This window comes from Cygnus atratus, chromosome 4 (genome assembly GCF_013377495.2).
Source record: "Cygnus atratus isolate AKBS03 ecotype Queensland, Australia chromosome 4, CAtr_DNAZoo_HiC_assembly, whole genome shotgun sequence".
NCBI lineage: Eukaryota > Metazoa > Chordata > Aves > Anseriformes > Anatidae > Cygnus > Cygnus atratus.
The window spans coordinates 13416661-13430211 of NC_066365.1; the positions used below are offsets into that span (position 1 = coordinate 13416661).

Sequence of the window (13551 nt, forward strand, 5' to 3'; positions counted from 1 at the left end):
ACAGAGCAGGCAGAACGGCCAGCCCAGCACTTGGGATGCTGGCTCAGTGGTTGAGATCCAACTTCAGTTTCTTACTCCCTGGGAGCTTTCCTGTCAGGCCTGAGGCAAAGACGTCTGTCCATAGTCTCCGTTAGGTGAAATGGAAATGATATCCCTGCTCTACTTCATTAGTCTTTTATGCCTTAGAGCCCTAAGCAATAAGGTGATGGGAGATTAGAGCACTGAGACTAGTCAGAGGCATCCTACTGAGGTCCTAAGCACTAGTAAGCTCCCAGGCTTTGCATGATGTTTCAGCTGGTATGACATGAAGCCTGTGAGATGGAGTCCTGTGGGGGAAATTCAGCTGATAATACTGAACACGGTGCCTTTCCTGTTCCAGGTGTTGCAACTTTCCGGTGTCTTGCACCAGATGGGATCTGGGAGCCCCAAGGACCAGACCTCAGCAACTGCTCTTCTCCCTGGATCAACCACATCACTCAGAAGGTAAAACTTTCTCCACATGTTGACCACGCCAAGTCTGTGCAGTGACCTTCCTCAGCTCCCTGGTTGTTTCCACGGCAGAGGCCCCAAAGTCACCAACAATCACGCTTAAAGCATGAGCCGTGTGTAGTAGCTAAGTATTGCACGGAGAAAAAAAAAACTGTAAAAATGTGATGGAAATTAAAGTAAAGAGGGTGAGGGAAGGAAAAGGAAAGGGGCTGGAGAGTGGAATTAAACTGGAATGAATGATAGTTCTTGTTTGTGGCAAGAAAAGGAGGAAGAGAGGGGAGGAGGCAGATGGACATATGGAAAGTGCCGACTTAATGCAAAAGGAAACTTTCCCTTTCATGCATCCCTAAGGATTTTCTCTTGCCATGCAAGCACAGGATAAACCCTGTAGCTGAGAAATCTTTACCAAAGAAAGGCAGGCTCAGTATGAAACGTTTGTATTGCGCTACTGACTTTCCGTTTTTAACTTCTTCCCAAATTGTAAAAGGAGTGGTGGAATAGAAAACAATGCTGCAGTAATGCATATCTTTTGACTTTTAAGTCCCTTGATGAATGTTTTGTAGCATTTCATCATTTATCAGTGTTAAAAGTGCATTAACGTGACAATGGAAGTTCAAGACAAGCAGAGCTTATTTGGTAGCAATATGTTGAACATTTTTGTTATTAATGCACAGTGGTGCTTTCAGCTGATTTCATTACAAACAGAGACCAGATGTGTGTTTACGCCATAGAGTCTGTGGGCTGAATCCTTATTATAGCAATTTGTGTGGATTTATTCACTCCTTTAGCTGGAGCAAGAGATTCCCAGTACTGCAGGCTAGCCGTGCTGCGCTCTGGGAGAGCTTGTGCTCACTGGTGAACAGGATGGGATGACCCTACAGATGGGGCTGTCTGTCTTTCTCCTCCCCGTCCCCCATCTTATTTGAGGCTCGGCAATCTGTGACTGACTACCCCCAATCAACTTCGTCTGTATTTATACCCATACCTCCCCAAAAACAGGGGGAGACATCAATTAATGTGGGGCTGCTGTGGTACAGCACAGCCATTATGAAGCCCCTGGTCCTTCCCGGTGCTTTTGTCCCACACAGGAGGTTGGGCAGCTCTCCTGTCATATGCTAAGGCTAGCTGATTAATAAAGACTGCCTTTGCTGCCATTAGCAGCTGTGCAACTCTTGTTTTATGACCCACGTACTTATCCTGGAGGGGTTAATATTACTTACTCTAGCCATAATTCACCCAGGCAGCTGGGAGACCTCTTGCTGCTCGGTGAAGATGACTAGGCCGTTAGCCATTAGCAGAGGGAAATAATAGCCTGCACTGATGAAATTTCCATCAAGGTTAGGCTTATTTTATTTGAAACCACAGCTATCATTTGCCTAACAAATGAGGCACATTTAATTTGTTACGTGCTTTCAAAAGAGGCTAAAATTGAAGAGCCAGGTTTTCAGAAATGCTGAGCAGGCCACAACAGGGAATGATTTTATTTATTTATTTATTGAGGGGGAAGGGTAGGAGGATATTGTTTTTCTGGAGAAATTTAGCTACGTTCAGCTTTGGGGACCTTTCACCAGTCAATGAAAAGACTAGGGGGATCTGCCAAACAGCTCTGGATCTAATGTTTTAGTGCCTGTGTGGGAATCTTCTGGGAACTTGGGACCGTGTGGCCCAGCCACTATGGAGATCTGCCTCAAGCCTTTCCAGGAGTGACTTCTGAGAGGAAAGCCATGGCAGGCTTACCTAGAGGCTTGTGTTGGGGTTTTTGTTCAGTAATTCTTACAGCAAACAGAATTTTAAATTACTTATGAAATAACCAATAACCACTTGGTGTGCCTGCCTGAGTAAAGAGGTTGGAAATCATCACTGGCCTTAGAGTTGGAGACTGATTTATTCATAAATTGGGCACTGGATTTACGCATCCCCAGTCTGGACAGGACAATTCCCTTGGTAGGGATGGTAGGGATGGTAGGGGAATGCCATGCTTGCATTCACATCTCTATAGCGAAGTAAGGATTATTACTTCTGTTCTTTCTCCTGCTCTGCTCAAACCGTACGCTGGGTGTTTGCCTGCTTGCGTCACGGTATTAGGTTTTACAACCCTCTATTAGCTTCCATTAGAGTTATCGTGCTTGATGGAAGATCAGAACAAATGTCTGCTTCAGCAATTCATTGCCCCCCTGACATTTACTTTAACTTTATTGTTGGTGCCTACTATGCCCTAGTACTTGAGCAGGAGAATAAACTTGCCAGCGCTTTTGAATTATGCACTTCTGTGTGGGTTACTTCCAGAGTCAAGCAGTAAAAGGAAGCAAAAAGGTCAGCTTGGATACATTGCATCGCCCTAATCATGAGGTCATATGTTCAGCCTTAGCCTGTTTGTTTTATCTCTTACTTCCATCAGTACTGGCCTTTGCATACTGTGCAAGATGCGTGAAGATGTCTTTTCCTCACTGTGACTTTCAGTGGAGGGTCCTCCCACTAAGCCCAGCTTTGAGGCTCTGAAAGAGAGGATAACTTTTTTTGTAGGATAATAAGAAGTGCAGTGTCCTCCAGGAATGCCTGAAAAGCCACATGCGGTGCTCTCAAGCATCTCAGATGACACAGGCAGAATGAGCAGATAAACCCTACTGCTCAAAGTCCATTCATCACGCCTCGTGGATCTGCTTGGCCATGTATGACAGAAAGAGTGGGGTTTTGTGGAGGATATCACCACCTCATTGTGTCCAGGCCTGAGGGTGAAGTTACAGCCTTGGCGACACCACCATGAAATCCTGCATCCAGGGTGCTTTTGACTGTGTTGAGAGCACTGTAATGTACTTGGTGCAGCAGGTGCTACAGCTCTCAGATATTAATTGGACATTAATTGGATTTGGAAGTTAGCTGGAGTGACACTTTCTTCAGAAAAAAAGAGAAGGATGGTAGATATGCTCTGACCCTATTGTGTGAATGCATGTGCATAATGAAACCTCTGCCAAGGAAACAAAATGGCCATGAAGTCTTTGCAGTGTCAGAAGTTGTCCCGCAGCCCCTGTTTTGGCCCTACTGGCAGCTGGTGAGTCCTGATGAAACCTGTCAGATGTTTGTCCCTCCAGAAAATGACATCAGCTCCGTGGCCTTTAAAGCTGACTGGTCCATCTGTATGCCACTATTTTTAAAAATCCTAGTTCAATCTTTCATACCATCTTTTCATGTTTTTTTGTACCGCTGTCGGCCCCAGGCTGCAGGAAAATATTTTTGCCATTATGCCTGCTGATGTTTCAGCACGTTTGCTCCTGTACCCGGCATCTTTCTTACTACCTATGATTTTTCTTCCTTAAAGTCGTCTTCTCTGCAATTTCCCTCATTTTTATTCTACTGTCCTCTTCTTCAGTCATTTTCTTCTGAGAAAGGTAGGGATGAAACAGCAAGCACGCCGCAGAAGGCTTGTTGTTAGTCTTTCCAGACAAAACTCGCTATTTCTCTTCCTTGGAGTATATGAAGCAGGCAAGAAAACATGCCCTACCCAACAACCATTACTTCACAGTCTTTTCAGTCGTAAGAATACGAGAGACAGTGGTATAAACTAGAAAAATGTTAGCGAGGGTTGCACAGCATGGTTTCAGGTGTGCCAGTGCTCATTTGTAAATCTGGACTGAATCCTGCCAGCATGCTCAAATGAGGAGGGGAGCATTTTTTGACAGAGCTAGAAAAGTATGGTTTTGTGTGCTTAGATTTTTGGCAGGAAACACATTCTCTCTCCTTCAAATTAGCATTCTAAGACCAGATTTAACCAATTTGCAAAAGGCTAAAAACCACCCAAAACTACCAGAAATTAAATTTAGTTTGAACAGAATGTTTTCTTTTATCCCACAATCCTCTTTATTTTTAATCTTAATTTTTTTCACAATCAAGATAGAAAATGAAAAAAAAATAGTGTCAAGTCAAAAAGAGATGTATTATTTTTACTTCATTTATTTTTCTTCAGCCTACCAGCAGAAAACTCAGTTATTTGTACCTTTTTTTCTCTACTTCTTGCCTGCCTTGCAGCGACAGCCTGACCCTCAAGGAACCTTGTAAGATTGTTCCTGCTTCCTGCGGATGGTGGTGACTGTGTTTAGTGTTTGATTTAAAGAGTACTGCACTTTTGGGAAGAAATAACTAATAAGAAGCTTGTCTTCCGTGCAGCAATAATGAAGGGGAAGCTGTGGAGAGGTGCTTTACAGAAGGGAAGTTCCCAAGGAATATTACTTAAATGCATCCTCTTGGGCAGCAGTGAGCTTTGCTGTGTTACGTATAATTAATGCAAAAAGTTCAGTCGTGTTTTTACACAACACCAGGCATACATTTTAGTCAGTGTTTAGGGACTAATAGCAGAAGTTGGTTTTGGCAGGACTGCATGGAGGACACCTAAACCGCAGCTTCAAATGCTCAAAAGAGTTAGGAAGGTTAACATTAATAGGTCTCATGGCCATCACTGTGGGCACCACTCGCATTACGCACGCAGGCAGGATGGAAGGAGTGTCTCAGCACTGTTGTGGTGGCTTGTAGCTGCATCTTCTGGGTGACAATGAAGAAGTTTGGAAATGAGTGTCAGTGCTAGGAAGTAGTTCATCAGCCACTCAGCCAGACACGATGTTCCCAGGGAATGGTGTGTCAGGAAATCTGGGTGCTTGGCGTGAGTTTGAGCAAATACTTCTGGGTCCCGAGACTTGACAAATTTTGATCTTTACTGTGCCTTTCCTCAGGCATTTCATCAGTTGTTGCCTATTTTGGGGGGGTTATTTGGTCACACTAGAATTCCTCAGAGTGGCAGTTTTTAGGACTGGTGATCTGTCTAAGATACAAGGAAAGGAGCTAATGATCAGCCCAAACTGGTTTTGCAGACAGGTAGGAGCAATGATAGCTTGCAGCTCAATACAACAAGCGGTTATTCCAGAGGAGGAAAACTCTTGGGTTTGACTTTGTAGAAGCTGAGCCATTTGTTATGAGTAGGCCGGTCTGCAAAGGTGCATGGTCCAAGAGAAAATGGATACATCAAATGTTGAGTAGCAGGGTTTTTTTTTCTGATGCATCAGTAAAAATTGCACTTCTTAGACTTTTGCAGTTTTCTGTAGGGCTCACAAAAACATAGTCTGTCATGATACATGTTAAGCTCCAGGGACAAACTGCAGGAAAATCCTGTCATTGATTTCTATATGTAAAGGGATTTGATGCAGTCATTCTTTAAAGGCCTCGGTGCCAATGGAGGAGGTTAAAATTCAGCCCCTGTGCTGACACGTGGCTTTATCAGCTGCTTAGGAGATCAGGCAGCTGTAAGAATAGGATCTGGTTTCTATGGCATTAGCCTTGTGTGTTACAAGGAAGAAATCATTCAATTTTTGAATATATGTTATCATTGCTCTAATGGGAAGAACAACACATTATCTCCTTTATTTGTCTTATCTATATCATCATATGCTTTAATTCTCTGGAGATGAGCATATGAACGTCTTCAGTTAGATCTCATTAAATCAGATGGGCTGTTGCTGTCAAATTGATGGAAGTAAGTTATTCATTTATAACTGAGCTAATTGATTTACTGAGAGGTAGAAGCTCTGTCTGCAATCTTTCTCTGGAATCTTGCTTTTACAATAAGCACCAGAAATTGAGAGAGGAAGAAAAATATCTGATTTCTAACTGTTGGAAGATAAGACAATTGGAAATTTCATATGAAGAACCCAGCAGAGTTGGTCATTAAGCCTGACGGAGAAGTGGGACCTTCATGTAAATGTCATCCTGTGTAATTTCTCCTTATACCTGGCATATTCCCTATGGATATGCATTCCAAATTGGAGTGGCATATAATGAAGGAAGATTAGGAAGTTGCAATAGTATTTCTGTAGTGGGCTGCTCATAGAAAGGAGATGGGACTAGCTGCCCTGACCGCAATCCTCGTGGCATGGGAGAGGAAAGGGACAGCAGGTGAGGAGAGAAATACAGAGCAAGAAAGAAGGAAAAAACATTATGGAAAGAGAGAGCTTCCCAAATAATTACACAGTGAATTTCTCTACAGGTGAGTCATGAATTTTATGACTCAATTAGACAATAAGAGTCTTTTAATAGCAGATACAACCAAACAGCCTACTTGGTTTTCCCTTCCAGCAAGCCTTTATTTGAAGGCTTAAACCTTTTGCTCCTGAGTTAGTATGTTTTTAAGCTAAGAATCCCTAGACTTATTACAGAAGTAGTGGCCATTGTGGTAAGGAGTACATCTCTTGTGTGCAAGCGCTAAGTGTTAAATTAACAACTGATTGCTAAATCCATGCAATGGAATTTGTCAGCTTTTTTTCTCTTGTTTGTCTGAGCTATGTCATCTATTTTTGTTTCTTTTCAAGGACCTTTTTTGTGCAGGAGTTGTAACAAAAATCATCTCTCCATTATCAAATAAACTTCCGGAGTCAGAATCAGCTCTTTCTTGATAGGAGAACCTATTTACATGTTGTTGGGTGGGGCTTGTTTTTTTTTTTGTTTGTTTGTTTGTTTTTCAAGTGGAATAGATAAAACAATGGGACAAGCTAGCTGAAGCCCTCCTTAGCATCAGCATTTCCTGGAAAGCCATGACGGCTTTGGTCGCATCTGCTTCAGTGCAAAGAATTAGCAGACTCTGAGTTCCAGTGGTGCCTTGTGAGAAAATCAGAAATGGTTGTGTTGAAGCCAGCTTGGTGGGTGACCATGTGTATCAAAAGCATGGGAATCATACTCAAATGCTGTATGTGATCAAATCCTGAAAGTCCTCGTCAAAGTTTCCTTCCTGAGAATGTTGCTTTGCAGGGAGCTGACTCACTTAAACCTGTGGGGCTGGGGGGCCTGGAGTAATGTCATACTAACAGTTAGGGACAACCTTTTCCCCTGCTTTCTCAACTGCAGATGAAGTCGGGAGAGATGGCTGCCAATATCGCCCGAGAACTTGCGGAGCACACGAAAAACCACTTGTACGCTGGTGATATCACGTACTCCGTGTCTGCCATGGTCCAGCTGGTCAACTTGCTTGATGTGCAGCTCCGAAACCTGACTCCAGGCGGGAAGGACAGCGCTGCACGCAGCTTAAATAAGGTAAAAACAAAGGGCCTTGGGAAAGGACAGGAGGCTGAAGAAAGGTTTGGCTGTCCCTGGAGAGCTATTAGAAATCTCATTCTGAACGAGTGCCATTTTAGGGCAGCCATTCTGTCTTAGTAGACAAGAGTACCTGGCAGTTTTTCATTTACAGTGCATTTTATTCTGCTGAGAAATGGAACAGTTGTAAATGCCAAGTGTACTGTTGGTGCTGGGAAGTGTATACCCTTAGATGTGTAGATACATGTACTCCTGGTACTTCAGTGTGGTCTCAGCACTCGTGGCTTGGTATGAGAATAACTCAAGTGATACCATGGCAATTATTGTGGATTTGTGCCAACATGACTGAGACTAGACTTTTGCCCAGCGTTTCCAGTGCTGAATTGTCTGTGAAATGACATGTAATATAATCCAGAAAATTTGAGTTTTTAAAACCCTGAGTTGCAGAGAGAGTCTGAGTTTTGATTTTTCGTCTTGTAACATTAAAAGACACTGGATGTGAAGGTCAAAGGGGCGCTTTTATGCATAAATATAAACAAATAAAAGCAGATAAACATTTATTTACACTTGAGATACATTTATCAAAGTCACATTAGATGGCAGCTTATTTACGTCTAAGGTGCTTAAGATGTTTTAGTATTAGAGGGCCTTTGTAATAATTACCTGTGACAGTCCAGAAGCACCTTTCTGCACGATGACTCTGTGGTTTATGTGCCCTCTGAAGAAAAAGAATTACTAGTCATTTTGTCATTTCTATATTTAAGTGCACCTGCTACATACTAAAGATGCTAGACATTGCCGATTATGGGAGAAAATATTGGCTGTGGAGTCTGTAAGAATATATTTAAACTTGTGGTTTTCCTTGGTCCAGAGCCGCCTTCATCGCTGAATCTCATGTAAATGCACGGGATAAGAATTATCTGGGACTCAGGCAGTGCATTGTACAGGCCTGGTCATCAGAACAAAGAGAAGCTGAATCCTGTGGCTACCAGCACATGGTTATATTGGCCACCTACTTAAAATAAGACACCAGATTTTGTTCTCAACTATGTATTTGGCTCTGACAGTTCGGGCATCCATGTAAGTGAGAACAGAATTTGGTCACAAGGGTATACGGGGAATAAATGATCCCAGCTAAGCCTGAAATTTCTTCCGTGTCTTCTGAAGAAACATATTTTTCAGGGAAATAACGTTGTCTTTCTGTTGTAAAATATTATTGTGGACTTATTCTGTTTTAAATGAGAAGGGCTTCAGGATTGTTTAAAATTACAGCCACATGGGAATTGAAATCCTGCATATCATGTGCTTTGCATGTGCTATGAATTGGGTTGTCCTGATGCTTTTAATTAGCGCTGCTTCCAGCTATTTTATAACAATGTAGGTAATACTTGTATTAACTGTTACATCAGCATAACATTTTTGTTATAATCCAAACGTGGTTTTATTTGAAATTATGGCGATATCTGACAATATGAGGTAAAACCAGCAATTAATGTCACCTACTAACAGGTTTCATGATTCTAGTCTGCTTGCTCTTCTGAGTATGTCCGAGCCATACCCAACATTTTGTCACTTCAGCTTTGCAAACACATATTTTTCATCTTTTTATATCCTACCTTCCAGTATTTGTTCCGATTACACGAAATGGGGTTGTATCTTGGGGAAAGGTGGGAGTTACCGATGTCACGGGAAGGTTCGGAAAGGCAGAGCTCCTCAGCTCTGCTGTCCCTCCTGTGGTTCCCCTTGCAGATTCCCCCACCGCCACCACCATCAGCTTTGCACAAGCAGCTCATACAAATCAATTGCACTCCACATTAAAATTCTGGACCGTGTGGAGTCCTGCAAAACAACGATGCGAGTCAGTGATCCAAATGACAGGCTCAGTAATTTACTTGCTCTCATTCCCCACTTAATTCTTTAGAAGAGCAACTGCTCTGTGTTCATTTAAGAATGCATGAATTCGACTTGGAAGTAGTATCGGGCAAACAAAAGGCAGCAGAGTTACTGCTCCATTTTCCCCTTCACTGATCAAGAGTATTTCCAGAAAAAAAAAAAAAGGCAAAAGTAATTTACAAAGAGTTTTAGTTAGTGTTGTTTAGTCAGAAAGGAGAAATAAAGTAAGCACTAGCCATTAAATATTCTTTTAATCATTAAAGGAAACGTGCTGGGGATTTACCTTCATGCTCCATCTGAAAGCATTCACCTGTGCTCTTTTGTTTTTTATTATTTTTTACAAACTGATGTACAATGAATTAAAGTAAACTGGCATAATCAGAGTTTTTAAAAGCCATCATCTTTCAGGAGCCACTTTCCTGTCACTAAAAGCGTTGTGCTTTCCACGGGATCAGGCTTAATTAAGGTAATAATCATTCTATAGCAGACTGGTGAGACCCCCAAGTGGATAGCTCTGTAATTTCCAGCAAGGCTTTCTTTGATCTCCATTTGTGTCTGAAAAGTCTTCATACTGGCCAAGTTTACCCAGAGAAGGTTTCTACTGTTACAAATTGATGAATTAGAAATTGAAATTAGACACTGCCTGATACCTGAGTGTACTTTGTTTGTTTTGGAGTCTCAGAACTCTTGGGTACAAATCTGGCTCTCAGCTGTCCTAATGGGATGGCACTGCTGTGAGCTGAGAGTATGTTACCCCGAATCTCCATTGACAGGCATTTCCAACTCAGGTACATCAGCAAAAAACAACCCAGCAAAACCAGTGGCTCCGAGCAGCCTGACTTTAGTTGCACTGCTGCAGAGCGGTCTCATTTCTAGCTCACTACTGCAGACAGCCTGCAAAGTCCCAGGGAGGTAAATAAGTGCCTGTTTGAATTTCATGACACATTGAAGTGCAGTTATCAGGCAGGAGGCATGCAAGTGCATATCAAAGTACAGTCTTAAATGTGGCTCCTATTAAGAAGGTGGGTTTCTTTATGGAAAAGCTATTCAGCATATAAAGTATTTAGGCCCAGTAATTACAAAGGAAAGCACAATGCAGTATAAGAGAAAACTGGAAAATTCAGTCCTAAACAAGCAGCTTAATCCAAAGAGGAGAAAACGGCCTCAGCTGGAAATATTAAATCTGATTCCCATTTCCTAGTTATAAGCTTTTCAATGGCCATTTATGCATTCAGGAACTCTGGGCAATGCTCTCTCCCACAGCTTCAGGTGTGATCGCACTTGACATGCTCCAGAGCTGGCATTAAGGTGAGGTAAAGCTAGATGAGAGGCTCTGCTTTGAGTCTCAGGATGAGTCTAGGCCTATTTGTAGATATATCCTGCATACAGCTTGCTCCCTGCTTGTCCAAAGCTGGGTTATAGCTCACTATGCCATCAGCACTCTCCAGCTGCAGAGCCCACTCTCCTTTCACATAAATAACAATCATCCCCTTCCTTCCCAGCCTTGTTTGACATGAAAACTCCAAGCTGTAAGGAAAAGGTTGTCTTCTGACCACCTCCACTTTACCTAAGTGTCTCTGCCATCTAACAGCTGCTCTTGCAAAGTTCCCGGTGTGTGCTTAACTGAAAAAGGACTAACCTTTATTTCTGGAGCCCGTCCTTCCAGCCTTCCACTGCTGCCTAACTCTCATGCTTCCTTTGGTTTGGTTTGTTCTCAAGAGCTGTTTAAAAGAGAAATGAGGTTTTTGCATAGGCATTTTCTTCAAAAATTTTTTTCCCTTGTTCTGTCACTAACTTGTTTTTTCTATTCCGTCTTTAATCTGCTGTCTTTATGGACTCAGCTTCAGAAAAGGGAGCGCTCTTGCAGGGCCTATGTCCAGGTATTTCTTGTGTTTTTAATACACATGTCCAGTTGTTGTTTGACTGAGTGACTGTGAAGTGGTTCTTGTCTGATTTTACCATCTTTGTGGCAGCAAGTTCTAAGGTTAAGGTTACAGGATAATATGATCATTTCATTATTTGTTTCCCTTTCACACTTGCCCGGTTGTTCACAGCCTTGACAAAAATGTGGGACAAAAGTCCGAACAAGAAAGTGGGGGAGGGAAAAAAAAAAAAAAGAGAGAGATCTGACAAGACCCATTCAGACACTGGAATAAGCAGAGCAGTCTGGATGCATGCAATTCCAGAATGCAAAACCTCCTGCTCACAGAGGTGTCTCCAGACCACCTGGGTTTTGCTAGCAACATGTCACTCAAATAGCTGCTGCATGCAATTTCTTGTTTTTCCTTCTTCTCTTGCAAATTTAGAAACAATTCAAAATTGCGGCACTTGGCATGAGGGAGGAGGTAGAATCATAATGAAATGCAGAGTGTCCTCGCAGAGGGATGTAAGAAGGAGGAGAGTGCTGCAAACTAAATATAGGATTAGGAACATAACATCCCATAAAGTTCACCCAGCTGCGGCCTGAATTTGCAGGCTCACATTGTGTTTACATGAACGAAGTCAAGTCCCAGTGTTTTGGAAAGACCTGCCTGTAGTCTTTTCAAGAGTGGGGCCTTGGGTTATGACGTTATTTATCCTGTCACCTAGGTTTGTAGCACTTGCTCCAGTGACTTTTGTATAAAGCTGTTTGTATACTATGGATGAGTTAATGCTGCTTTAAGAAATGTGAATGTTTTACCTCCTAATTTCTGTCTTGTGCTTGTGAACTTCGATGTTAAACTTACGGATGGTTGGTCATTATTTATATGTGTATATATAACAGAGGTGTGAAAATGAAACCCACGTTTGCGGAGGGGGCTGTCAGTACCTGATTTTTTTCTGCATAGTGGAAGTTCCTACATCTCATATTGACTTTATTTTGTGAGTGCATACTTCATTTAATCTGGAAGATTAGATGGCTTAGATTTCTAGGGCATTAAATATAAAACAGTTCACCTCTGTGCTGGTAGCCTGTCTGTCTTCCCTTTGGTCATGATGGAAAGCCATCCCTCATCTATTCCCTTCCATAAACATTAATGGATAAAGATGAGTTATGGAGTTGTATGTATCATATCTGGACTGACCTCCCTTAAGATCCAGAAGAAGGTAACTAGCATTTTAAGGAAATTTTACACTGCAGTGCTTACTCCCAGTTTAGCTATCTTATCTACAGTTGAAACATGGTGAAGCTGGTTTGACCATGGACTGCACGCCCCTGTTGGGGATATTGGATGCTACTCAACCTTGTCCTTTCCCCAGCTGCACAGGTGTACTCTGCAGACTCATTGCAGGCTCCTGGTCTTTTTGTCTTTTTTCGAACAACACTGAATAGTGGATTTAATATACTCTACAGAAATCTTGGCATTGATAGAATAAAACTTGAATTCTGTATAGACTTAAGCTTACCATTAATTTCAAGGACTCCTTGCCTTTCACTTGGAAAGACTACTTCTATGTTTAAACATTAATCATTTGCCTACATCTGTAGTAGACCAAAGCTGATGAAAGCTCATTGCCTAGGCTGTTTAGTGTAAATATGAACAAAGCTGGTAAATCTATTGAAGTGGACAGTCCTGTAATGGAGAGCTTGAAGAATGAATTAGATGACCTAATTGAACCTTTCCAGCTCAGCTTTGTAATATATGTAGGTAAAATAATGTATCTAGACATATTTTCATACAGTATGTTTCCATTTGGAAAATCACGTTGCTGAAGTCAGCAAAAAATCTTGTGGGGGAGTGTTTGTCTGTCATAGCAATTAAATGTGACTGCAGGTATTCCTGTTACAGGCCACTTATGCTGTACCAGGCAGTGAAATGTCTGGGCTGGCAAAGACAACTTAGCAATAATTTTTCAACAGATCTTAAATGGGGAAGTTCCAGATCTTGTGAAGTCAATGGGAGGTGGATACTCCATGGAAATATGCCACCGATGGCAGAGAAACTGAGTTTTCAGCCTTGCTGACATGATCTCCTTTTGCTGATCCCTTTGTCATGAAGAGCATCCACAGCTGTGCTCCCTAGGCAGAGGAAAACACTGTACAAAGTCTATGTGAGAGATGTTCAGTAACTATAAAAATCAAATGTGTAATTGAAAACAGGTGAATTTGTGGGAAGGGGA

The 13551-nt window shown here is 42.0% G+C and overlaps 1 protein-coding gene across 1 annotated transcript in view; it reads left to right on the top strand.

The window, feature by feature from the left end:
* Positions 1 to 13551, top strand: part of ADGRL3 (adhesion G protein-coupled receptor L3) — a 526793-nt gene that overhangs the window by 427093 nt on the left and 86149 nt on the right. The window contains exons 9-11 of the mRNA XM_035542902.2: positions 380 to 483; positions 7372 to 7557; positions 11292 to 11330. Coding sequence (XP_035398795.1) covers positions 380 to 483; positions 7372 to 7557; positions 11292 to 11330 — 329 coding nt within the window. The remainder of the gene's footprint in view (positions 1 to 379; positions 484 to 7371; positions 7558 to 11291; positions 11331 to 13551) is intronic.